This window comes from Nerophis lumbriciformis, linkage group LG16 (assembly GCF_033978685.3).
Source record: "Nerophis lumbriciformis linkage group LG16, RoL_Nlum_v2.1, whole genome shotgun sequence".
Taxonomy (NCBI): domain Eukaryota; kingdom Metazoa; phylum Chordata; class Actinopteri; order Syngnathiformes; family Syngnathidae; genus Nerophis; species Nerophis lumbriciformis.
The window spans coordinates 29702099-29728325 of NC_084563.2; the positions used below are offsets into that span (position 1 = coordinate 29702099).

At 44.9% G+C, this 26227-nt stretch overlaps 1 protein-coding gene across 6 annotated transcripts in view; it reads left to right on the top strand.

Moving 5' to 3' along the window:
• clockb (clock circadian regulator b) overlaps positions 1-26099 on the top strand; it is a 74081-nt gene extending 47982 nt beyond the window's left edge. For all 6 annotated transcript variants that reach the window (XM_061976934.2, XM_061976935.2, XM_061976933.2 and 3 more), the window contains one exon: positions 21040-26099. In XM_061976934.2, coding sequence (XP_061832918.1) covers positions 21040-21309 — 270 coding nt within the window. In that variant the 3' untranslated portion in view covers positions 21310-26099. The remainder of the gene's footprint in view (positions 1-21039) is intronic.
• The last annotated feature ends 128 nt before the right edge of the window (positions 26100-26227 follow it).

The following is a 26227-nucleotide window of genomic DNA, read 5'->3' on the forward strand; positions in this document are numbered from 1 at the left end:
TACAGGTAACATTAGAGGGCACCAAATGATTCTTACAGGTAACACTAGAGGGCGCCAAATGATTCTTACAGGTAACACTAGAGGGCGCCAAATGATTCTTACAAGTAACACCAGAGGGCGCCAAATGATTCTTACAGGTAAAACTAGAGGGCGCCAAATGATTCTGACAGGTAACACTAGAGGGCGCCAAATGATTCTTACAAGTAACACTAGAGGGCACCAAATAATTCTTACAGGTAACACTAGAGGGCGCCAAATGATTCTTACAGGTAACACTAGAGGGCGCCAAATGATTCTTACAGGTAACACTAGAAGGCGCCAAATGATTCTTACAGGTAACACTAGAGGGCGCCAAATGATTCTTACAGGTAACACTAGAGGGCGCCAAATGATCACGCTTTCACTTCAAACTGTTTATACCAGGGGTGTCCTAACCTTTTCCACCTGAAAGAGCAAAGCATGCGACGGCCATTTACTAATTTTTCATTTATATATAGGGATGATGCTCGAAACCGGTTTTCCCGGTTGTTGGATAAGAAAAGAAGCGAGTCCTCGGACTCTAATCCCTTTTTGAGAACCGGTACCTGTTATTGAGACCACTATAGTAAAGAAAAAGAGTTGGTTCTTTATTCGAATCCCTTCCCACAGGAAATGCCCTGTGGGACGCAATGTTATGCCCATTTGATTGTAGACTCTTACTGACACCTTGTGGCGATATGAAAATACTACGCGTCATTAGTTTGGGCACTTCCGGGTTGGCGAGTCAGTTCAGTTCATGAGACAATTGAGAAGTAGACAAGTTGTGTTAGCTCTTACAAGCCTTGGAAAAGATAAGTCTGTAAGTAAACCGTTTAACTTGTTTGTGTAACTCAATATTAAGGTGGAAAGTGGTTAAGTTTGATACTAAGATGTTTATTGAAAAATGATTTTTGTGCACTGTTTCAATGGATGTTTTGAGGACTTCAAATGGCTGCCAGTTGTGTGTTTCCACCATCGAAATAGTTTCAACACTCAGAAGTATTTGTTTGATGATAGTACTGTATATTTGTGTGAAGCTAATATTTACATATTGTGTATTACATTTCAGTATGTTAATTGAATCACATAGCTTATACATTTGTCATTGTGTGTATTTCAGTTTAAAAAAAAAAATAACAGTCCAGTGCAAGACAAAAGTAAAGATAGGAAAAGACAAAGCAAGATCAACAACAAAAAAGAGCCTAAATGGATGAATCTGCTTTGGATTGTTTGTTAGCTGTCTGCCAAGCTGTATAACCTCAACACGTATAGTGAGGGCAGAACAGGCAATATGCAATTATTGCCAGGCTTCGCTCTCATGTAAGGGGGGAAGAATTGTTGATTGATGACTGTGGTGTTCTTAGTGTCATAGTGTGTGTAGTTAGTATGTTCCAATAGCAGCAGAAGTGCACTTTTTGGAGAGCTGTATTATTTTCAGTTTTGTGCCCAAGGGGCTGATTTTATTTAACACTATATTATTATTTATACACCTGTAGTGATAACAGAGACAGGTTGTTTTTGTGTTACTGTATATATTTGTTTTTCTGAAAAATCCCACTTAATATACTTAGGGTAACAACAGTCAATATATATATATTTTTTTTAGGGGGGTAACAGTCAATATTTATTTTTTTATTTTATTTTATTTTTTTCTTATAAAATAAAAGTGAGCTTTTGTTAAACCAAATATTGTGTTTTTTTCCATATACAACAACCTAGCTGGAATCGATAAGGAATCGGTTTGATAAAAGGATTCGATAATAGGCTCAAACTCGATAATTTCTTATCAAACATCATCCCTATTTATATATACATTTATTTTCACCTTGAGGCCTCTCTTCAAGTTTACAAATGTTCAAAATAATTTTTATTATTAATTGTTTTTTGTTCCACGCTTAAATCCCTAGATCAGTGTCAGGTTTATCTGTCGATAGAACTTTTTTTTATGTTTATGACATTTTTGTCAAAACTAATATGCAATATTTCCCCGCAAAAAATGTCAAAGTGTGATATTTAATTATATTATAAGTGATTGCAGCATTAAGTAGATCAATGTTTCATAACAACATTGATTTTAATTCATTATTATTTTTTGGAGCAATGACAGTTTAAAAAAAAAAATCTTAGGGATCCAAAAGTGCCCCAATCAGAAAACTATTTAAAAAAAAAATTATATATATATATATATATGTATATATATATATATATATATATATATACACACACACACACATATATATATACATGTATCTAAATATATACACATGTATATATATACAGTATATATATGTATCTATATATATACATATATATATATATATATATATATATATATATATATATATATGTGTGTGTGTGTGTGTGTGTATATATATATATTATTTTATTACTTTTTAAACACTTAAATCTCTAGATAAACTTCAGATCTATCCTGAAATTATATAAGTTTTTATTATTTTTTGTTGGTTTTATGCCCTTTCAGTCAAAAAAACTTGCCACACTCATAAAACTGTTAAAAAATATCTTTTTTTTTTTTACTTTTTAAAATCTCTAGATAAACTTCAGATCTATCCCAAAATTATAAGTTTTTATTATATTTTGTTTGTTTGTTTTATGCCCTTACATACATAAAATATATTATATTGTTATGAAAGTATCTGTTACTACATTATATATATACTTGCAGTGTGTATATTGTACATATTACATATTGTTATGAAGGTGTCTGTTACTACATGATATATATACTTGCAGTGTGTATATTGTACATATTACATATTGTTATGAAGGTGTCTGTTACTACAAACCCCGTTTCCATATGAGTTGGGAAATTGTGTTAGATGTAAAAATAAACGGAATACAATGATTTGCAAATCCTTTTCAACCCATATTCAGTTGAATATGCTACAAAGACAACATATTTGATGTTCAAACTCATAAACTTTTTTTTTTTTTTGCAAATAATAATTAACTTAGAATTTCATGGCTGCAACACGTGCCAAAGTAGTTGTGAAAGGGGATGTTCACCACTGTGTTACATGGCCTTTCCTTTTAACAACACTCAGTAAACGTTTGGGAACTGAGGATTCTTACTAACTAACTAACTCAATCTCGTTACCTTGCGTAATGACAATAAAGCTGATTCTGATTCTGAGACACATTTTTTAAGGTACTCAGGTGGAATTCTTTCCCATTCTTGCTTGATGTACAGCTTAAGTTGTTCAACAGTCCGGGGGTCTCCGTTGTGCTATTTTAGGCTTCATAATGCGCCACACATTTTCAATGGGAGACAGGTCTGGACTACAGGCAGGCCAGTCTAGTACCAGCACTCGTTTACTATGAAGCCACGTTGATGTAACACTTGGCTTGGCATTGTCTTGCTGAAATAAGCAGGGGCGTCCATGGTAACGTTGCTTGGATGGCAACATATGTTGCTCCAAAACCTGCCTTCACAGATGTGTAAGTTACCCATGTCTTGGCCACTAATACACCCCCATACCATCACACATGCTGACTTTTACACTTTCACCCTAGAACAATCCGGATGGTTCTTTTCCTTTTTGGTCCGGAGGACACGACGTCCACAGTTTCCAAAAACAATTTGAAATGTGGACTCGTCAGACCACATAACACTTTTCCACTTTGCATCAGTCCATCTTAGATGAGCTCAGGCCCAGCGAAGCCGACGGCGTTTCTGGGTGTTGTTGATAAACGGTTTTCGCCTTGCATATGTGTATTTGTTATGTGTATATGTATTTATGGCGGACTTACCTGGGATTTTAAGATGGGCGGGGCTACCACTGACAGGTGACCATGTCGGTAGCTTTAAAAATGGCGTCATTGTTTCGTTTGTAAAAACAGCGTGCTTCGTCACCAGCATTCCCCACTGGTAAGATCATTTGTTATGTCCGCTTTGCTTTGTTAGATCAGCTGAATTATTGTTTAAATTCCATGCTTGCCTGCTTCCTTGCTTTTCTGTTTGTTGTAAGTCCGCTGTGTCCGCAGCGCTTGTTGTGCGGCGGACTTGCTGCGTCACAACCAGGGCAAACACTCACTATTTAGTCTTTGAACAACATTGGCAAAATTAACAGTAATGTGTGGATTGAAATCTGCTGGATTAGATTGTTGTCACGTTGCGTGTGTCCAGCTGCATTTCGAAGGTTTGAGTTAAAAATACCGGCACTTTACTTCCTGGTTTGGCTGATGGGATTTGTAGTTCTTTTAGGTAGTTCTGCTCATATGTGTAATGTGTGCCTCAAACAGAGCGCCGGTGTTTTAGGTCTTTTTAATATGATTGTCCATGAACCATAGAGACATTATAAATAATTGTGATCACATTTAAAACATTATATGACATAAATTAATGGTGATAATAAAATGTAATGCTAAAATTAATAAGTTACGATAAAATCACAGTGATTGATAATATGTCATATCATGGTTGACAACATTATGGTTCAGTTGATGAATTCATGTTTATTATTTACATTATGATGATTCAAGATAGATACATTGTTTTATGTTCATGTTTACTTGTAGGTTATTACCTGCTTCTGCTTCTGCTGCTGCTGCTGCTGCTGCTACTGTTTCTGCAATAGTACCAAATAAAACAAGCAAAAGAGTGCAGTGCGAGTAATTCCTTTTATGCTGAGTGACGACCCCTATACAGAGGGCCAATACGGAAAAAACTGAACAGTAATAACCAACGGGTTGGATGAGATTGGAATTTACCTACAAATCCCCCGATGAGTTTTAAGCCTTGAAGAGGAATAAATAACTCTCCAAGCGAAACAACACTGTGTCCACCTAAACAATTGACCAAAGGAGAACCACCATTTGGAGGGAAAGGACCCTGCTGGTGGAACCAAACCCAGGTCAGATAAAGAATAAGGAAAATGGACACACAGGAACTTGAAGCCCTCAGAGGAATGCGCTCTGCTGCGCAATCCTCCTTCACCAAGAGGGCCAATAAGCTTGCCTCCAAAGTCAAACTGTTAGGAGAGAGAGCCCTGATTGACAAGCTGAGGATCCTTGAGGTGGACTATGAGAGGGTCAGTGATGCAGGAGATGACTATGCTGAAGCCCTCAATGCGGTGAACGGAACCGAGGATGAAGAGGACAAGGCAAAAGAAGAAGAAGCCTGCATAGCGGAGAAGACAGCTGAGTGCCTCCGTAAATACACAGAGACCGTTGAGCTCATTCAAGAAAGAATCTGGACTAAGTTTGCAGCAGATGACATCGGAGAATGTGTTTCCAGTGCAGAGACCAAGATGAATCAGGTTGAGGGCTGCAACATAAAGAAGTTAAAGAGGTCTGATTTTGAGCTCACCAGATGTGGCCTGAGAGAGAGGATCGATGAGCTCGAGCGAAGATGCAGGAACTGGGATGCTCTTATCTCATATGCCAACACAAAGATGCTCAAGGAGAAGGTCCGAGCTCTGTGGCGCCGAGTAAGAGACTGGGAGGATAGCTGGCGAGACCCAAGATGCACGGAGTCATCCGATGAAGATATGGATGACAAAGTCCGACAAGAAAAAAAGTCTGACAGGGCGCAGGACATGCTCAACCCAGTCAGTCTCACAGAGCCCCCATTTAGCGGTCCCAGTCTCAAAGAGGAACTTCCTTCAGGAAGCAACACCCAAGTTCCTCCTTCCAATCCTCTCCCAACAACCATCCCAGCTTCAGGTGCCAGAATCCAGGCACTTAGTGGACCAGTTGGTGGCAGCACTGGAACCACATCAAATGCCTCTAGCACACCGCTGATGACCCAGAGTGCTCCCCGGGGCATCCCTGACATGTATCCTGGAGGTTACGGCTACAGAAATCAGTTCCCCCTCGAGAGAGCACGTCTCCCCACATTTTCTGGTGACATAACAGATTATTACCGTTGGAAGGCTGAATGGGGAGAACTGGAGCAATTGGGGAACCCACTGAGGACGGCAGGTGTAACAAGGTTCCATCTCCTAGCTAGCCTCGGTGAGAAAGTGAAGAAGGACCTAGTCCTGTCCAGCTGCGCGTCCGCTGAGGAAATGTTCCAACGCTTGGACAACAGATATGGGAATAAGGCAAGGATTGTCCAGATGATTGCGAGTGAGGTGCAAGGCCTGCCCCCTGTAAAAGGAAATAACCCTAGGAGAGCAATTGAGCTGATCCAGACAGTGGAAAGGGCCCTAAGCAACCTTCTCATCCTGGGTGAAGAGGATGTTATGAAAAATCGTCTGGTGGCACAGTCTCTGGAGAGTAAGCTACCGAACTTCCTAAAGGAGAAATGGGTGGATCACAAGAATGTGCCCACCAATGGTTTCGCCTATCAGAACCATTTTGAGTGTCTTCTTCAATTCCTAAAGAGACAGGAGGTAATTCTTGAAGAGCTGGACCAGTTGGAAACGAGCCTTGCAGAAAATACTCCCTCTGAGAAACGCCCGATAGAAACTTCAGAGAAGAGGGCGAAGAAAGCTTTCTCCAGGGTCACTGCAGGACAACGCGGGCCTCCAGCAAAGACACAATCGCAATGCTCCGTCTGTGGCGACGAAACACACACTGGAAGGCTTTTTGCTTGCAAAACCTTCAGGGACTTGGACCTGGCAAAAAGAAAGTCTCACCTAAGGACCCATGGTGTGTGCAACAGGTGCTTGAACATTCACCCCAAGGATGGCCGTTGCAACTCAGGGTTCCTCTGCAGTAAAGCGGACTGCCGGCAAGACGAGGCTCACCACTACCTGCTCTGCCCCAGGTTCGCCACTCAAAGGGACGGTGGCAGTAAAGTCCCAGCGAAAGTAGTGAAAAGGCCTCTTGGCCTAACCAACCAGCAGGAAGAGTTTCTTGCAACGCTAACTCCAGAGCAGAAGACAGAGTGCAGGAAAGTCTTCTCAAACAAAACCACCACAGCAATCTGCACCAGCAATAGAAGTCTACCTAAAGAATATCCAGTGCTAATGATGCTCCTCAAGGTCACTACCAACTCTGGCCATCTCATCGGAACATTGATTAACCTTGCTTCAGATACCAATTACATCACAAATACTGGAGCCAAGCGTCTCGGACTATGTGGAGAGAACATCAAATTGATTGTGCATGGAGTTGGTGGGATGCGGAGGACAATCATGACCAGGAGATACTTCCTTCGGTTGAGGGTAGAAACTCCCGAGGGAACGGTGGGAGTGCATAAGATCATTTGCTACGGCCTGGAGAGCATCGCAGAGGTCACCCAGAAAGCCACACCACATCAACTTCAAGGGTTCTTCCCTGGTGTTGCTGCTGAAGACTTGGTCCGGCCCACTAAAATCGATCTCCTCATCAGCCACAGGGAAGGTCGCCTGGTCCCACAGCCAGTCAGGAGAAAAGGGGACCTGATCCTTTGGGATGGCCCACTTGGAAAGACGGTCGCTGGGACCCACCCTGACCTCCTTGAGATGGTAGATTTAACCTTCCACCAGTCTGACACTCATGTCGCGAGGTCCATGAGAACTGCCTCAAAAGTATATGAGGAGGTCCTTGTGGACTCAAGCAATTCGAACACCGAGTTCACAAAGAAAGAGACAGTCCTCAGCAGCACCGCTACAACTAACAAGGAAGTGTTAGAGTGGTTCAGGTGGGACAGCATCGGGGCAGCGTGCGACCCTCAATGTGGGGGCTGCAAATGTGGCATGTGTGCCCCAGGAGGAAAGGAGATGACCCTTGGAGAAGAAAGGGAGTTGGAGAAAATCAAAAATGGCCTCTCCTATGTTCTAGCAGACAAGCACAGCCAGTTACCCCACTGGGAAGCTGCCTATCCCTGGCGAGGAGACCCAGCCTCTCTCCCTGACAATCGCAGAGCCGTGGAGGCTACTTTCAGGAGGACAGAGTCCAGGCTGGGACGAGAACCCGCTTGGAAAGCAGCGTATGGGGAACAAATCCATGACATGGTCAGAAGAGGTGCGGCTGTCAAGCTATCAGAAGAAGAGATGGATTCCTGGAAGGGCCCAAAGTGGTACATTAGCCACTTGGTCGCCCTGAACCCCCACTCTGCTTCCACCCCTGTGAGAATAGTGTGGAATAGCAGCCAAGAGTTTCAGGGTTGGAGCCTGAATGACCTTCTCCACAAAGGTCCAGATGTACTTAATCCAATAAAAGGAGTTCTCTTACGGTTCAGAAGCGGGCAACATGCTGCCCTGGGCGATGTACGAAAGATGTACAACTCAGTTTGGCTCAAGGATGAAGAGGTCCACCTGCATCGATTCCTGTGGAGGGATGACCCCCTGAACGAAATAGAGACGTTTGCAGTTGTCCGAGTGAACATTGGCGATAAGCCAGCAGGATGTATTGCCCAAGTTGCAATGCGAGAGACAGCTAAACTGCCACAGTTCTCATCAATGCTCAAAGAACGTAGAGTTTTAGAAGAAGACTGCTACGTCGATGACATTCTGACGTCGGACAATGATCTTGATGCTCTACGAGAGACAACTGTTGGTGTGGAGAAGATCTTAGAGGCAGGAGGGTTCTCTCTAAAACCCTGGGTCTTCTCTGGCCAAAGTGGGAGGGGGGGAACCCAAAGCAGTCCCCAGCTTGGCTGTCCAAGCACGCCGAACATCCTCATCCTCCCAAATCAGATGCAAGAGGAAGATAGCAAAGCCCTCGGGGTTGGGTACGAGCCCGAGTCAGACAAGCTACGCATCCTCGCTACAATAAACTTCTCAAAGAAGAGGGGAAAGATGAGGACTGGGCTTGACTTAAAAGAGGACGAGATTAGGAGCAGCACTCCTGAGCCGCTGAGCCGGCGCTTGCTTCTTGGCCAAATTGCCAGCCTCTATGACCCCATTGGTCTGGTCTCCCCTGCGAAACAGAAAGGGGTAATACTCGTAAGGGAGTCCTTTCAAGAAGCAAGAAAAAATCGCCCAATGAAGGACACATGGGATGACCCACTGTCACCAGGACTCCGGGAGTCAGCAGTCAGACTTTTTGAGGAGTATGCAAGGCTCGGCCAAATAAGATTTGACCGGAGCCTCACCCCCCCTGCAGCCTTAGGCCACCCAATTGGGGTTACATTCTCTGATGGGAGCGAAGCTTCTTACGGAGCTGTGCTTTATCTCCGCTGGGAAACCGAGCCTGGTAAGGTCATCGTGAGGCTGGTGGAGTCGAAGGCCAAGCTTACTCCTCTCGACCAGAAGGGGGATGGAGTTAAAGCTGAACTTTGTGGCGCGGTAATTGCTACTCGCTTGAGGAAGTACTTTGAGAGGCACTGCCGCATCCCAGTCGATCATAGGGTACACCTAGTAGACAGCCAGACGATCCTTGGTGCGATCCAAAAGGACAGTTATGGATATCAGACCTTCTTTGCAAATCGAATCGGAGAAATCCAGAAGGCCGGCCCAGTGGACGCTTGGAAGTGGGTTGAAGGAGACCTAAACATTGCCGATATCCTTACGAGGGGAGCGACTCCTGAGGAGTTGAACGAGGACTCGGAGTGGCAGAACGGGCCTGACTTCCTCAAGTGGCCTGAAAGCAAGTGGCCGGTGAAGACTGCAAATGAAATCGCTGCCACGGTCGCCCCAGACAGCTTCAAGAAGCTTCAAAGACGCGTTTTCTCTGCCGTGGTCACAAGGCGACAGAAAAATGGGAGCGACAGCAGAATGAAGCCTCCTGAGCCTGGCGGCCCCGGGACCACTCCACCTCTGTCTATCCCACGGGTGCGGGCCGTGGCCATTGTGCGCCTCGTTGAGCCTGGGAGGTTTAGCTCCCTCCCCAGGCTGTGCGGGACTGTTGCCTGGACTCGGCGGGCAGTGGAGGCCTGGTTAGGTGGCAGCCACCAGGCCACTGCCAATGAAAATGCAAAGCCTGGTCTTACAGCTGTTGAGAGGGCAGAGGCCTTCCATTACCTTGCCCTTGAAGCCCAGGACGGAGTTGAGTTCCGGGATGAAACTCTGGACCGACTCGTGGTCCGAAAAGATGAGGTCACGGGGCTCCTACTCTGCGGAGGACGAATTCAGTCCTGGAATGAAGGCAAGACTGCTATTCCTCTGATCCCTATGCAGTCAAGATTGGCCACACTACTAGCCCAAGAGGCTCATGAGAAGAACCACGAGGGGATTGCAGCAACTCTCCTAGGTACTCGGAGAAAAGCCTGGATCATACAGGGCCGTCGAGCAGTCAGGAGAGTTATAAATGATTGCATCCACTGCCGAAAGCAAAGAGCTAGAGTATGCCAGCAAGTGATGAGTGACCTCCCGCTGGAGCGCACGCAAAGGGCAGGGCCATTCGAGTACACAACCCTGGATCTATTCGGCCCCTATGAAGTCAAGGACGCAGTCAAGGGGAGAGCAAGGAATAAAGTCTGGGGAATTGTTTTCTGCTGCATGGCTTCAAGGGCAGTCCATGCCGATGTATGCGATGACCAGTCCACAGAAAGTTTTCTGCTGGCCTACTCCCGCTTTGTTGCCCTTAGAGGTCACCCAAGCAAGCTATGGTCCGACAAAGGGACGAACTTCTTCGGGGCTAAACCCGCTCTGAATGAGCTCCAAAACCACTTGCGCTGTCTACAAACATCATCTGTTGAGGACATTGCAGCCAAGAATGGGACAGACTGGGCATGGTGCTTCCACCCTGCCGATGCGCCTCACCGGAATGGAGCAGCAGAAGCTGCCGTAAAACTGATAAAAAGAGCCCTAACAAGTTTGAAAGGAGCAACAGACTCTCTCACCTGGGGTGAGTTCCAGACTCTAATTTTTCAGACAAACGAGCGCCCAATCGACGCTCGCGCCCAGGAGCAAGAGGAGTCAGTCGACTACATAGCTCCCAACTCTCTCATCCTCGGACGATCCTCAGTGGGAGGAGACACAGATGGACTTGATCTAGTCAACCACCCTTGGCGCAGGCTAAGGAACATCCACAATTTAGTTGACAGATTCTGGGCCAAGTGGAATGAACTAGCCGGTCCAAATCTCTTTGTCCGTGAGAAGTGGCATACAAAGGAGAGAAACGTCAAAGAGGGAGACATCGTCTGGATCGCAGACCCTAATGCTATGAGAGGACAATTCCGCTTGGGCATAGTTACAGCCACAAGACCAGACAGGCATGGAGTCGTCAGGGACGTCGATGTCAAAGTTTGTGCTGGCCTTCCAACGACGAATACTGAGAGAAAAGGCAGGACAAATCAACAACTCCCGTCAACCATCATCCTGCAAAGGGATGTAAGGCGGCTGATCGTGATGATCCCAGTAGAGGATTCGACTCCAGCTGCGACTTCATGACGCTGTCTCCCGGGGCGACTTCAAAGTTCCAGTCACTGCCCCACCCTTTGGCCAAATCAACGCCCCAAAACCCCTTAAAACTATTTGGCTGGTTGGTGTAGGCGGATCGCTGCCACCATGCCCACACAGTGCACACAGTACATATACAAAGATGAGCATCCACACTCCATTTAAAAAAAAAAAAAAAAAAAAATCATTGTAACTGGATTTTTGAATGTGTGTCACGAAGTGGGGTCTCTAGATTGTGTTGTAAGTTCCTTGGATGGGACATCAGGAACTTAAGTGGGAGGTGTTGGATTTAATATGTGTATTTGTTATGTGTATATGTATTTATGGCGGACTTACCTGGGACTTTAAGATGGGCGGGGCTACCACTGACAGGTGACCATGTCGGTAGCTTTAAAAATGGCGTCATTGTTTCGTTTGTAAAAACAGCGTGCTTCGTCACCAGCATTCCCCACTGGTAAGATCATTTGTTATGTCCGCTTTGCTTTGTTAGATCAGCTGAATTATTGTTTAAATTCCATGCTTGCCTGCTTCCTTGCTTTTCTGTTTGTTGTAAGTCCGCTGTGTCCGCAGCGCTTGTTGTGCGGCGGACTTGCTGCGTCACAACCAGGGCAAACACTCACTATTTAGTCTTTGAACAACATTGGCAAAATTAACAGTAATGTGTGGATTGAAATCTGCTGGATTAGATTGTTGTCACGTTGCGTGTGTCCAGCTGCATTTCGAAGGTTTGAGTTAAAAATACCGGCACTTTACTTCCTGGTTTGGCTGATGGGATTTGTAGTTCTTTTAGGTAGTTCTGCTCATATGTGTAATGTGTGCCTCAAACAGAGCGCCGGTGTTTTAGGTCTTTTTAATATGATTGTCCATGAACCATAGAGACATTATAAATAATTGTGATCACATTTAAAACATTATATGACATAAATTAATGGTGATAATAAAATGTAATGCTAAAATTAATAAGTTACGATAAAATCACAGTGATTGATAATATGTCATATCATGGTTGACAACATTATGGTTCAGTTGATGAATTCATGTTTATTATTTACATTATGATGATTCAAGATAGATACATTGTTTTATGTTCATGTTTACTTGTAGGTTATTACCTGCTTCTGCTTCTGCTGCTGCTGCTGCTGCTGCTACTGTTTCTGCAATAGTACCAAATAAAACAAGCAAAAGAGTGCAGTGCGAGTAATTCCTTTTATGCTGAGTGACGACCCCTATACAGAGGGCCAATACGGAAAAAACTGAACAGTAATAACCAACGGGTTGGATGAGATTGGAATTTACCTACAAATCCCCCGATGAGTTTTAAGCCTTGAAGAGGAATAAATAACTCTCCAAGCGAAACAACACTGTGTCCACCTAAACAATTGACCAAAGGAGAACCACCATTTGGAGGGAAAGGACCCTGCTGGTGGAACCAAACCCAGGTCAGATAAAGAATAAGGAAAATGGACACACAGGAACTTGAAGCCCTCAGAGGAATGCGCTCTGCTGCGCAATCCTCCTTCACCAAGAGGGCCAATAAGCTTGCCTCCAAAGTCAAACTGTTAGGAGAGAGAGCCCTGATTGACAAGCTGAGGATCCTTGAGGTGGACTATGAGAGGGTCAGTGATGCAGGAGATGACTATGCTGAAGCCCTCAATGCGGTGAACGGAACCGAGGATGAAGAGGACAAGGCAAAAGAAGAAGAAGCCTGCATAGCGGAGAAGACAGCTGAGTGCCTCCGTAAATACACAGAGACCGTTGAGCTCATTCAAGAAAGAATCTGGACTAAGTTTGCAGCAGATGACATCGGAGAATGTGTTTCCAGTGCAGAGACCAAGATGAATCAGGTTGAGGGCTGCAACATAAAGAAGTTAAAGAGGTCTGATTTTGAGCTCACCAGATGTGGCCTGAGAGAGAGGATCGATGAGCTCGAGCGAAGATGCAGGAACTGGGATGCTCTTATCTCATATGCCAACACAAAGATGCTCAAGGAGAAGGTCCGAGCTCTGTGGCGCCGAGTAAGAGACTGGGAGGATAGCTGGCGAGACCCAAGATGCACGGAGTCATCCGATGAAGATATGGATGACAAAGTCCGACAAGAAAAAAAGTCTGACAGGGCGCAGGACATGCTCAACCCAGTCAGTCTCACAGAGCCCCCATTTAGCGGTCCCAGTCTCAAAGAGGAACTTCCTTCAGGAAGCAACACCCAAGTTCCTCCTTCCAATCCTCTCCCAACAACCATCCCAGCTTCAGGTGCCAGAATCCAGGCACTTAGTGGACCAGTTGGTGGCAGCACTGGAACCACATCAAATGCCTCTAGCACACCGCTGATGACCCAGAGTGCTCCCCGGGGCATCCCTGACATGTATCCTGGAGGTTACGGCTACAGAAATCAGTTCCCCCTCGAGAGAGCACGTCTCCCCACATTTTCTGGTGACATAACAGATTATTACCGTTGGAAGGCTGAATGGGGAGAACTGGAGCAATTGGGGAACCCACTGAGGACGGCAGGTGTAACAAGGTTCCATCTCCTAGCTAGCCTCGGTGAGAAAGTGAAGAAGGACCTAGTCCTGTCCAGCTGCGCGTCCGCTGAGGAAATGTTCCAACGCTTGGACAACAGATATGGGAATAAGGCAAGGATTGTCCAGATGATTGCGAGTGAGGTGCAAGGCCTGCCCCCTGTAAAAGGAAATAACCCTAGGAGAGCAATTGAGCTGATCCAGACAGTGGAAAGGGCCCTAAGCAACCTTCTCATCCTGGGTGAAGAGGATGTTATGAAAAATCGTCTGGTGGCACAGTCTCTGGAGAGTAAGCTACCGAACTTCCTAAAGGAGAAATGGGTGGATCACAAGAATGTGCCCACCAATGGTTTCGCCTATCAGAACCATTTTGAGTGTCTTCTTCAATTCCTAAAGAGACAGGAGGTAATTCTTGAAGAGCTGGACCAGTTGGAAACGAGCCTTGCAGAAAATACTCCCTCTGAGAAACGCCCGATAGAAACTTCAGAGAAGAGGGCGAAGAAAGCTTTCTCCAGGGTCACTGCAGGACAACGCGGGCCTCCAGCAAAGACACAATCGCAATGCTCCGTCTGTGGCGACGAAACACACACTGGAAGGCTTTTTGCTTGCAAAACCTTCAGGGACTTGGACCTGGCAAAAAGAAAGTCTCACCTAAGGACCCATGGTGTGTGCAACAGGTGCTTGAACATTCACCCCAAGGATGGCCGTTGCAACTCAGGGTTCCTCTGCAGTAAAGCGGACTGCCGGCAAGACGAGGCTCACCACTACCTGCTCTGCCCCAGGTTCGCCACTCAAAGGGACGGTGGCAGTAAAGTCCCAGCGAAAGTAGTGAAAAGGCCTCTTGGCCTAACCAACCAGCAGGAAGAGTTTCTTGCAACGCTAACTCCAGAGCAGAAGACAGAGTGCAGGAAAGTCTTCTCAAACAAAACCACCACAGCAATCTGCACCAGCAATAGAAGTCTACCTAAAGAATATCCAGTGCTAATGATGCTCCTCAAGGTCACTACCAACTCTGGCCATCTCATCGGAACATTGATTAACCTTGCTTCAGATACCAATTACATCACAAATACTGGAGCCAAGCGTCTCGGACTATGTGGAGAGAACATCAAATTGATTGTGCATGGAGTTGGTGGGATGCGGAGGACAATCATGACCAGGAGATACTTCCTTCGGTTGAGGGTAGAAACTCCCGAGGGAACGGTGGGAGTGCATAAGATCATTTGCTACGGCCTGGAGAGCATCGCAGAGGTCACCCAGAAAGCCACACCACATCAACTTCAAGGGTTCTTCCCTGGTGTTGCTGCTGAAGACTTGGTCCGGCCCACTAAAATCGATCTCCTCATCAGCCACAGGGAAGGTCGCCTGGTCCCACAGCCAGTCAGGAGAAAAGGGGACCTGATCCTTTGGGATGGCCCACTTGGAAAGACGGTCGCTGGGACCCACCCTGACCTCCTTGAGATGGTAGATTTAACCTTCCACCAGTCTGACACTCATGTCGCGAGGTCCATGAGAACTGCCTCAAAAGTATATGAGGAGGTCCTTGTGGACTCAAGCAATTCGAACACCGAGTTCACAAAGAAAGAGACAGTCCTCAGCAGCACCGCTACAACTAACAAGGAAGTGTTAGAGTGGTTCAGGTGGGACAGCATCGGGGCAGCGTGCGACCCTCAATGTGGGGGCTGCAAATGTGGCATGTGTGCCCCAGGAGGAAAGGAGATGACCCTTGGAGAAGAAAGGGAGTTGGAGAAAATCAAAAATGGCCTCTCCTATGTTCTAGCAGACAAGCACAGCCAGTTACCCCACTGGGAAGCTGCCTATCCCTGGCGAGGAGACCCAGCCTCTCTCCCTGACAATCGCAGAGCCGTGGAGGCTACTTTCAGGAGGACAGAGTCCAGGCTGGGACGAGAACCCGCTTGGAAAGCAGCGTATGGGGAACAAATCCATGACATGGTCAGAAGAGGTGCGGCTGTCAAGCTATCAGAAGAAGAGATGGATTCCTGGAAGGGCCCAAAGTGGTACATTAGCCACTTGGTCGCCCTGAACCCCCACTCTGCTTCCACCCCTGTGAGAATAGTGTGGAATAGCAGCCAAGAGTTTCAGGGTTGGAGCCTGAATGACCTTCTCCACAAAGGTCCAGATGTACTTAATCCAATAAAAGGAGTTCTCTTACGGTTCAGAAGCGGGCAACATGCTGCCCTGGGCGATGTACGAAAGATGTACAACTCAGTTTGGCTCAAGGATGAAGAGGTCCACCTGCATCGATTCCTGTGGAGGGATGACCCCCTGAACGAAATAGAGACGTTTGCAGTTGTCCGAGTGAACATTGGCGATAAGCCAGCAGGATGTATTGCCCAAGTTGCAATGCGAGAGACAGCTAAACTGCCACAGTTCTCATCAATGCTCAAAGAACGTAGAGTTTTAGAAGAAGACTGCTACGTCGATGACATTCTGACGTCGGACAATGATCTTGATGCTCTACGAGAGACAACTGTTGGTGTGGAGAAGATCTTAGAGGCAGGAGGGTTCTCTCTAAAACCCTGGGTCTTCTCTGGCCAAAGTGGGAGGGGGGGAACCCAAAGCAGTCCCCAGCTTGGCTGTCCAAGCACGCCGAACATCCTCATCCTCCCAAATCAGATGCAAGAGGAAGATAGCAAAGCCCTCGGGGTTGGGTACGAGCCCGAGTCAGACAAGCTACGCATCCTCGCTACAATAAACTTCTCAAAGAAGAGGGGAAAGATGAGGACTGGGCTTGACTTAAAAGAGGACGAGATTAGGAGCAGCACTCCTGAGCCGCTGAGCCGGCGCTTGCTTCTTGGCCAAATTGCCAGCCTCTATGACCCCATTGGTCTGGTCTCCCCTGCGAAACAGAAAGGGGTAATACTCGTAAGGGAGTCCTTTCAAGAAGCAAGAAAAAATCGCCCAATGAAGGACACATGGGATGACCCACTGTCACCAGGACTCCGGGAGTCAGCAGTCAGACTTTTTGAGGAGTATGCAAGGCTCGGCCAAATAAGATTTGACCGGAGCCTCACCCCCCCTGCAGCCTTAGGCCACCCAATTGGGGTTACATTCTCTGATGGGAGCGAAGCTTCTTACGGAGCTGTGCTTTATCTCCGCTGGGAAACCGAGCCTGGTAAGGTCATCGTGAGGCTGGTGGAGTCGAAGGCCAAGCTTACTCCTCTCGACCAGAAGGGGGATGGAGTTAAAGCTGAACTTTGTGGCGCGGTAATTGCTACTCGCTTGAGGAAGTACTTTGAGAGGCACTGCCGCATCCCAGTCGATCATAGGGTACACCTAGTAGACAGCCAGACGATCCTTGGTGCGATCCAAAAGGACAGTTATGGATATCAGACCTTCTTTGCAAATCGAATCGGAGAAATCCAGAAGGCCGGCCCAGTGGACGCTTGGAAGTGGGTTGAAGGAGACCTAAACATTGCCGATATCCTTACGAGGGGAGCGACTCCTGAGGAGTTGAACGAGGACTCGGAGTGGCAGAACGGGCCTGACTTCCTCAAGTGGCCTGAAAGCAAGTGGCCGGTGAAGACTGCAAATGAAATCGCTGCCACGGTCGCCCCAGACAGCTTCAAGAAGCTTCAAAGACGCGTTTTCTCTGCCGTGGTCACAAGGCGACAGAAAAATGGGAGCGACAGCAGAATGAAGCCTCCTGAGCCTGGCGGCCCCGGGACCACTCCACCTCTGTCTATCCCACGGGTGCGGGCCGTGGCCATTGTGCGCCTCGTTGAGCCTGGGAGGTTTAGCTCCCTCCCCAGGCTGTGCGGGACTGTTGCCTGGACTCGGCGGGCAGTGGAGGCCTGGTTAGGTGGCAGCCACCAGGCCACTGCCAATGAAAATGCAAAGCCTGGTCTTACAGCTGTTGAGAGGGCAGAGGCCTTCCATTACCTTGCCCTTGAAGCCCAGGACGGAGTTGAGTTCCGGGATGAAACTCTGGACCGACTCGTGGTCCGAAAAGATGAGGTCACGGGGCTCCTACTCTGCGGAGGACGAATTCAGTCCTGGAATGAAGGCAAGACTGCTATTCCTCTGATCCCTATGCAGTCAAGATTGGCCACACTACTAGCCCAAGAGGCTCATGAGAAGAACCACGAGGGGATTGCAGCAACTCTCCTAGGTACTCGGAGAAAAGCCTGGATCATACAGGGCCGTCGAGCAGTCAGGAGAGTTATAAATGATTGCATCCACTGCCGAAAGCAAAGAGCTAGAGTATGCCAGCAAGTGATGAGTGACCTCCCGCTGGAGCGCACGCAAAGGGCAGGGCCATTCGAGTACACAACCCTGGATCTATTCGGCCCCTATGAAGTCAAGGACGCAGTCAAGGGGAGAGCAAGGAATAAAGTCTGGGGAATTGTTTTCTGCTGCATGGCTTCAAGGGCAGTCCATGCCGATGTATGCGATGACCAGTCCACAGAAAGTTTTCTGCTGGCCTACTCCCGCTTTGTTGCCCTTAGAGGTCACCCAAGCAAGCTATGGTCCGACAAAGGGACGAACTTCTTCGGGGCTAAACCCGCTCTGAATGAGCTCCAAAACCACTTGCGCTGTCTACAAACATCATCTGTTGAGGACATTGCAGCCAAGAATGGGACAGACTGGGCATGGTGCTTCCACCCTGCCGATGCGCCTCACCGGAATGGAGCAGCAGAAGCTGCCGTAAAACTGATAAAAAGAGCCCTAACAAGTTTGAAAGGAGCAACAGACTCTCTCACCTGGGGTGAGTTCCAGACTCTAATTTTTCAGACAAACGAGCGCCCAATCGACGCTCGCGCCCAGGAGCAAGAGGAGTCAGTCGACTACATAGCTCCCAACTCTCTCATCCTCGGACGATCCTCAGTGGGAGGAGACACAGATGGACTTGATCTAGTCAACCACCCTTGGCGCAGGCTAAGGAACATCCACAATTTAGTTGACAGATTCTGGGCCAAGTGGAATGAACTAGCCGGTCCAAATCTCTTTGTCCGTGAGAAGTGGCATACAAAGGAGAGAAACGTCAAAGAGGGAGACATCGTCTGGATCGCAGACCCTAATGCTATGAGAGGACAATTCCGCTTGGGCATAGTTACAGCCACAAGACCAGACAGGCATGGAGTCGTCAGGGACGTCGATGTCAAAGTTTGTGCTGGCCTTCCAACGACGAATACTGAGAGAAAAGGCAGGACAAATCAACAACTCCCGTCAACCATCATCCTGCAAAGGGATGTAAGGCGGCTGATCGTGATGATCCCAGTAGAGGATTCGACTCCAGCTGCGACTTCATGACGCTGTCTCCCGGGGCGACTTCAAAGTTCCAGTCACTGCCCCACCCTTTGGCCAAATCAACGCCCCAAAACCCCTTAAAACTATTTGGCTGGTTGGTGTAGGCGGATCGCTGCCACCATGCCCACACAGTGCACACAGTACATATACAAAGATGAGCATCCACACTCCATTTAAAAAAAAAAAAAAAAAAAATCATTGTAACTGGATTTTTGAATGTGTGTCACGAAGTGGGGTCTCTAGATTGTGTTGTAAGTTCCTTGGATGGGACATCAGGAACTTAAGTGGGAGGTGTTGGATTTAATATGTGTATTTGTTATGTGTATATGTATTTATGGCGGACTTACCTGGGACTTTAAGATGGGCGGGGCTACCACTGACAGGTGACCATGTCGGTAGCTTTAAAAATGGCGTCATTGTTTCGTTTGTAAAAACAGCGTGCTTCGTCACCAGCATTCCCCACTGGTAAGATCATTTGTTATGTCCGCTTTGCTTTGTTAGATCAGCTGAATTATTGTTTAAATTCCATGCTTGCCTGCTTCCTTGCTTTTCTGTTTGTTGTAAGTCCGCTGTGTCCGCAGCGCTTGTTGTGCGGCGGACTTGCTGCGTCACAACCAGGGCAAACACTCACTATTTAGTCTTTGAACAACATTGGCAAAATTAACAGTAATGTGTGGATTGAAATCTGCTGGATTAGATTGTTGTCACGTTGCGTGTGTCCAGCTGCATTTCGAAGGTTTGAGTTAAAAATACCGGCACTTTACTTCCTGGTTTGGCTGATGGGATTTGTAGTTCTTTTAGGTAGTTCTGCTCATATGTGTAATGTGTGCCTCAAACAGAGCGCCGGTGTTTTAGGTCTTTTTAATATGATTGTCCATGAACCATAGAGACATTATAAATAATTGTGATCACATTTAAAACATTATATGACATAAATTAATGGTGATAATAAAATGTAATGCTAAAATTAATAAGTTACGATAAAATCACAGTGATTGATAATATGTCATATCATGGTTGACAACATTATGGTTCAGTTGATGAATTCATGTTTATTATTTACATTATGATGATTCAAGATAGATACATTGTTTTATGTTCATGTTTACTTGTAGGTTATTACCTGCTTCTGCTTCTGCTGCTGCTGCTGCTGCTGCTACTGTTTCTGCAATAGTACCAAATAAAACAAGCAAAAGAGTGCAGTGCGAGTAATTCCTTTTATGCTGAGTGACGACCCCTATTCAGAGGGCCAATACGGAAAAAACTGAACAATAGGAGAGTTTTAACTTGCACTTACAGATGTAGCGACCAACTGTAGTTACTGACAGTGGGTTTCTGAAGTGTTCCTGAGCCCATGTGGTGATATCCTTTACACACTGATGTCGCTTGTTGATGCAGTACAGCCTGAGGGATGGAAGGTCACAGGCTTAGCTGCTTACGTGCAGTGATTTCTCCAGATTCTCTGAACCCTTTGATGATATTACGGACCGTAGATGGTGAAATCCCTAAATTCCTTGCAATAGCTGCTTGAGAAAGGTTTTTCTTAAACTGTTCAACAATTTGCTCACGCATTTGTTGACAAAGTGGTGACCCTCGCCCCATCCTTGTTTGTGAATGACTGAGCATTTCATGGAAGCTGTTTTTATACCCAATCATGGCACCCACCTGTTCCCAATTAGCCTGCACACCTGTGGGATGTTCCAAATAAGTGTTTGATGAGCATTCCTCAACTTTATCAGTATTTATTGCCACCTTTCCCAACTTCTTTGTCACGTGTTGCTGCCATCAAATTCTAAGTTAATGATTTTTGCAACAAAAAAAAAGTTTGAGTTTGAACATCAAATATGTTGTCTTTGTAGCATATTCAACTGAATATGGGTTGAAAAGGATTTGCAAATCATTGTATTCCGTTCATATTTACATCTAACACAATTTCCCAACTCATATGGAAACGGGGTTTGTGTATATATATATATATCTGTGTGTGTTTTCCCTCCCAGGGCACCCGTCTTCTCCATGGCAACCAGTCCACCCAGCTGATCCTGCAGGCAGCGTTCCCACTCCAGCAGCAAGGCACCTTCACCCCGGCGACACACCCACAACCACAGCAGCAGCAGCAACAACAACAACAAACGAGGCAGCAACACCAACAGCCGCAGCAGTCGTCTCACCACCAGCGGCACCAGCAGCAGCTCAAACCTCAGCCTCAGAAGGTGCAGAAAGCGCCATCGTCACACAGGACTGACAGCGCCAGCAGCCAGCCGCAGTGAAGTCACGCTAAAGAATTCAGGAACGACGGAAGGCGAGATGGCGCCATAGACGTTCACCTGGCAACCCCCCACCCGGTCCCTCCTCCACCCGGGAGGGAGGGGCTTGGTGACCTTGTACAAAAGTCCTGTATGATATGACCTCGTGTACATACCCAACATAGCCTCCGGGAAACAGAAATGTAGTATTTTATATGATTGCATGGAAACAATAACTGTGTACGCTTTTATGGAAACCTTTTTACTTGCTTCTAAGCCCCGCCCCTAGCCCCGCCCCCAGTTGAAAATGCCCCGGGGATAAAATGTGAGGTGTTTTTGTTGTTGTTGTTGTTTCCCAAGTGCTTTTAAGCACTCTTTGACGCTAAACTTCCTGATTCCAGTCCAACTGAGATGTTCCAAGTGCCAATTTGAGGATTTCTTCTTTCAAATTTGCTCTTTTCCTAACACGCTCATGCACGTGTGTGTGTGTGTGTGTGTGTGTGTGTGTGTGTGTGTACAGTATATAGAAGGGATTATTCTTTTTAACAGTCAGAGAGAAACCTATACGTCAAAACATATATCCTCATGCAACTTTAGCACTTGATGTGGTTGTGCACAGTAAGTCACTGTCCAAATGTGTGTGTGTGTGTGTGTGTGTGTGTGTGATCCACTTAGTAAGGGTTGTGGGTGGCCAGACGGTACTTGTACTCTCAGGAATGTGGAATGAAAGTTGTTATTTTTGCCTCAGTCCGGCAGCAGACCATGAAGGGTTAACTAAGGCCACGCCGCAAAAAGACGTTAACGGGGGTGTCCAAAGACTTAAGCATTTTTGTGCTAATTTTGCGAGAAAATATTTTGTTGCTTGACGAATGCTACCTGTTAGCACGCCAGCTTTTTTAAAGCTAGTTTTATAAGTCTACGCCAGTCCTATTTTGGTACTTGACGTATGCTAATGTTACCATGCCAGCTTTGTTTTAAAGCTAATTTAGCATGTGTCATATATGTTGGTATGTCAGTAAAGCTAACTGTTAGCATGCTAACTATTGTAGCTCATTTTGCCTACGAAAATATTAGACACTGAAGTGTATACCCGCTAAATTAGCCTTAAAACAAAGCTAGCGTGGTAACGTGGGCATACATCATTTACCAAAAAATGAGTTCAAAATGCTAGCATGGTAGGCAAAATGAGCTAAAATAGTTAGCATGCTAACAGTTAGCTTTAATGAAACACCAAAATATTAGACACTGAAGTCTATACCTGCTAAATTAGCCTTAAAACAAAGCTAGCATGGTAACGCATTTTGAACACATTTTTTGGTACTTGACGTATGCTGACGTTACCACGCTAGCTTTGTTTTAAGGATAATTTAGCAGGTATATACTTCAGTGTCTAATATTTTGGTGTTTCATTAAAGCTAACTGTTAGCATGCTAACTATTTTAGCTCATTTTGCCTACCATGCTAGCATTTTTAACACTTTTTTCGGTACTTGACGAATGCTAACGTTATCATGCTATCTTTGTTTTAAGGCTAATTTAAAGTTAAAGTACCAATGATTGTCACACACACACTAGGTGTGGCAAAATTATTAGCTAGTGTCATATATGTTGGTATATTGTTAGCATGCTAACTATTGTAGCTCATTTTGCCTACTATGCTAGCATTTTTAACACTTTTTTTTTTGGTACTTGACGAATGCTACAGTTGGTATATCATCAGCATGCTACCTATTTTAGCTCATGTTTTTTTTTGTTACTTGAGGCTATCTGGTCAGCGTGCTAACTGTTAGCATTCCACATGACAAAATCTATATGCTGTACTGGTTTTGAAGGTAAAAACTACCAAAATAGCCCTCACATCCTTTGATTGGTCAGTCTGTGGTAATGTTTGTCCACCTCGATCTGGGAAAATACACAAAAGTCTCTAGTGGTGAAACATTTTTTGGGAAAAATGCCAGCGTGAAACATTTTTGGCGTCAGCAGTTAACCCTTCTGGTCCTGGTCGGACCTCAGAAGTGTTCATGCAGTTTAACTTCAGACGTCTGTCAGTTCTCACGCAGCAGTCGAAAGCCGGACCAAGTCCACCTTTCCTCACTACACCTGTAAGCCATACCCAAACGCAAACACCTCGGTTCCTAGCGAGTGTTCAGGAGTGATTGTTGTGGAATGTGTGTGTGTGTTCTTGTATTCCTACCCTTCTTGAGACGTGAAGAAGGAAAAGTATCTTCCATATGAGGAGGTGTGAACAAGTGATGACATAAATCAATAACATTGCATCTAATAGACAATGTCTCATTTGTGGTAACATCTATCAAAATGAGGGTGGTCCCAAAAAGGAGGGATTTTTCACATTGACTGTGTGTCGCTTTTAAAAGTGCTCCCCCTCTGGCCAACATATGAAATAACAAGTGTGTGTAAAAATTTGAAGTGCGCCCCCTCTGGTCAACATATGAAATAACAAGTGTGTTTCAAAACTTGAAGTGCTCCCCCTCTGGCCAAAGTTAATTAAAATATTGATATGTATGTAGAGACATACTGAAGTAAGTAATGAAGATTAAAAACCAATTACAAACAAAAAATTCAACAACAAAAAAATAATTAACTAATAATGAACTCAAAGGGTCCGTAAATTGTCATTTCCTCAAATGCAAATCAAAAAACTAATTTTGGGCCATTTTTTCTATTTTTATTTCTGGAACAAAAGTTGGACAACTATTTAATGACACTTTTTTTTTAAAAGACAATAGGACTCCTGCTGAACAAAGATGTTAGCTTTATGCTAAAAACATGCTAACGGTGAAGGAGAAGTTTTAAATTTGTCATCACACAGATAAACATGCATTTTTGCATTTTGGATAAACACCAATTGGATTTTTGTGTTTATCTGGAAAGAAAAAAAAAAAACATAAAAGGAAAACAGCACAAAATAAAATTTTATGGCAAATCAACCCTTCTTTGTTTGTGTTCAAAATCGAAAAAAGAGTTGATTTTCATTATAATATTGCCATAAAATTTTATTTTGTGCTGTTTTCCTTTTATGGATTTTTTCCCCCAGATAAACACAAAAATCCAATTGGTGTTTATCCAAAATGCAAAAATGTGTGTTTATCTGTGTGATGACAAATTGAACCGGAAGCAATATTTTAACTTTTTCTTTGCCTTTAGCATGTTTTTAGCATAATGCTAACAGCTTTAGTTCTACTGTCGTTTCAAAAAAGTGTCATTTAATAGTCGTCCAACTTTTGTTTCAGAACTGAAAATAGAAAAAATGACTTTAAATAAATTTTTTGATTTGCGTTTCAGAATTAAAAATAGAATTAACTCCTAAAAGCTGACCTTTTTTTATATTTTCATAGTATGTATATATATTACTCATGTTGTAAATACACTTCTTTATAAGGGTGGTCCTACAGTGGGAGGCTTTTTTCTCAGGTCTCTAGAAGGTAACAAATACAAGAATGTGTGTGTGTGTGAATATCGTGTCTCTTGGGGTCGGTATCGGTCCGCCCCGGCGATAGCCAATCAGTTCTTGCGTTGCAGTATGAAGACAATTGTGATATTCAAGAAACTTTCCCGCCAGTTGGGCTCAGTGTTCTGGAAGCTCCAGTGTGGGACTGTCCACTTGAGTGTGTGTGTGCGTGTGTGTGAGAGAGAGTGTGTGTGTGTGTGTGTATTATTTTCATAAGGAAATAACAGAATGGATGTAATGCAGCACCTTGGTCCCGCCCACCCACTAAAGCCCCGCCCACCCAGCGCCTCAAAAAGACTGGTCTCTCCAAAATAAAAGCTTGTCAGCAAGCAAAAATCATCAATTGTGTGTGCGAGGCGTCACTCTGACGCTCTGTTCCTTTGCTTAGTGTGTCACTGAGAAGCCAGCCCAAAGAATGTAAAGGTGTGATTTTTGTTCTGTTGTTTTTAAAAAAAAAGACAAGTGGATGTTGTTGATTATGTGAAGGAAAGAACAAGGGTGTGCAAAAAAAACAAAAAAAACCTAGAATATAATAATTTTATGAACAGGTTTTAAAAGACGACTAGTACTTATTTCCCGAAAACAGATATTTTTATTTTTTAATGTTGATGTGTATGATTTATGAAATCACTGACAAGACAGCGAGTCCCCCCCCCCATGTACCCCCCCTTGCAGATTTGGTTGTTTGTATACAAAACTCTGTATTCAGTGTAAAACGGTGCTATGCTTTTCTGTACTGTATGTGTGTGTGTGTGTGTGTGTGTGTGTGTGTGTGTGTGCTCCTCTCAACTAGCCCAAAGTCAAATGTACTATTAATCATCAATATTTTCAAGTTGAAAAAGAAAAAAAGAAGCTATTATTATAACCGCCCCGCCCCCTCTTGGTCAATTTGAAAATAAACACAGCTGCAAATATGATTTATGAAAATGTCACTTCAATTCTCTTGTGGTTTACTTTCTTTGCAGAGCCCCCAAAAAAGCAAATATTTCACAGAGATGGGATTTATGGCTCTTTGAAGGGAGGAGAGCCCTTCAAAATAATGGCTCGTTATTTAATGACTTTTTGTATTTTATTAAGGTAACAATCACTGGTGTCTGTTAAACAATAAGATGTGGATCAGATTCATTTATAGTTTCTATTGAGAGTATTCCATCACTTTGAATTTTCCCTCAGCTAAAAAATGTGTAGCATTTTATTTAACAATATAGAAACATATACACAAATAAAACATCAAAAATAAATTGGATATAAAAGAAGTATAAATAAAAGGCAGGTTGTGTATCCTACATGTTTGCTGACAATGTGAGTAAATCACATCAATGCCCCTAATAAGCACTTGGATTAAAGAGCACAGAATTTACTTATATGACACAATCTAAACAACCTTCCTTAGTCATGGTGGAAAAAAAGAAGAAGCAACTAACATGTAAGTCAACACACATAACACCACCTGCTCACTGAACTTTGTGAGTAT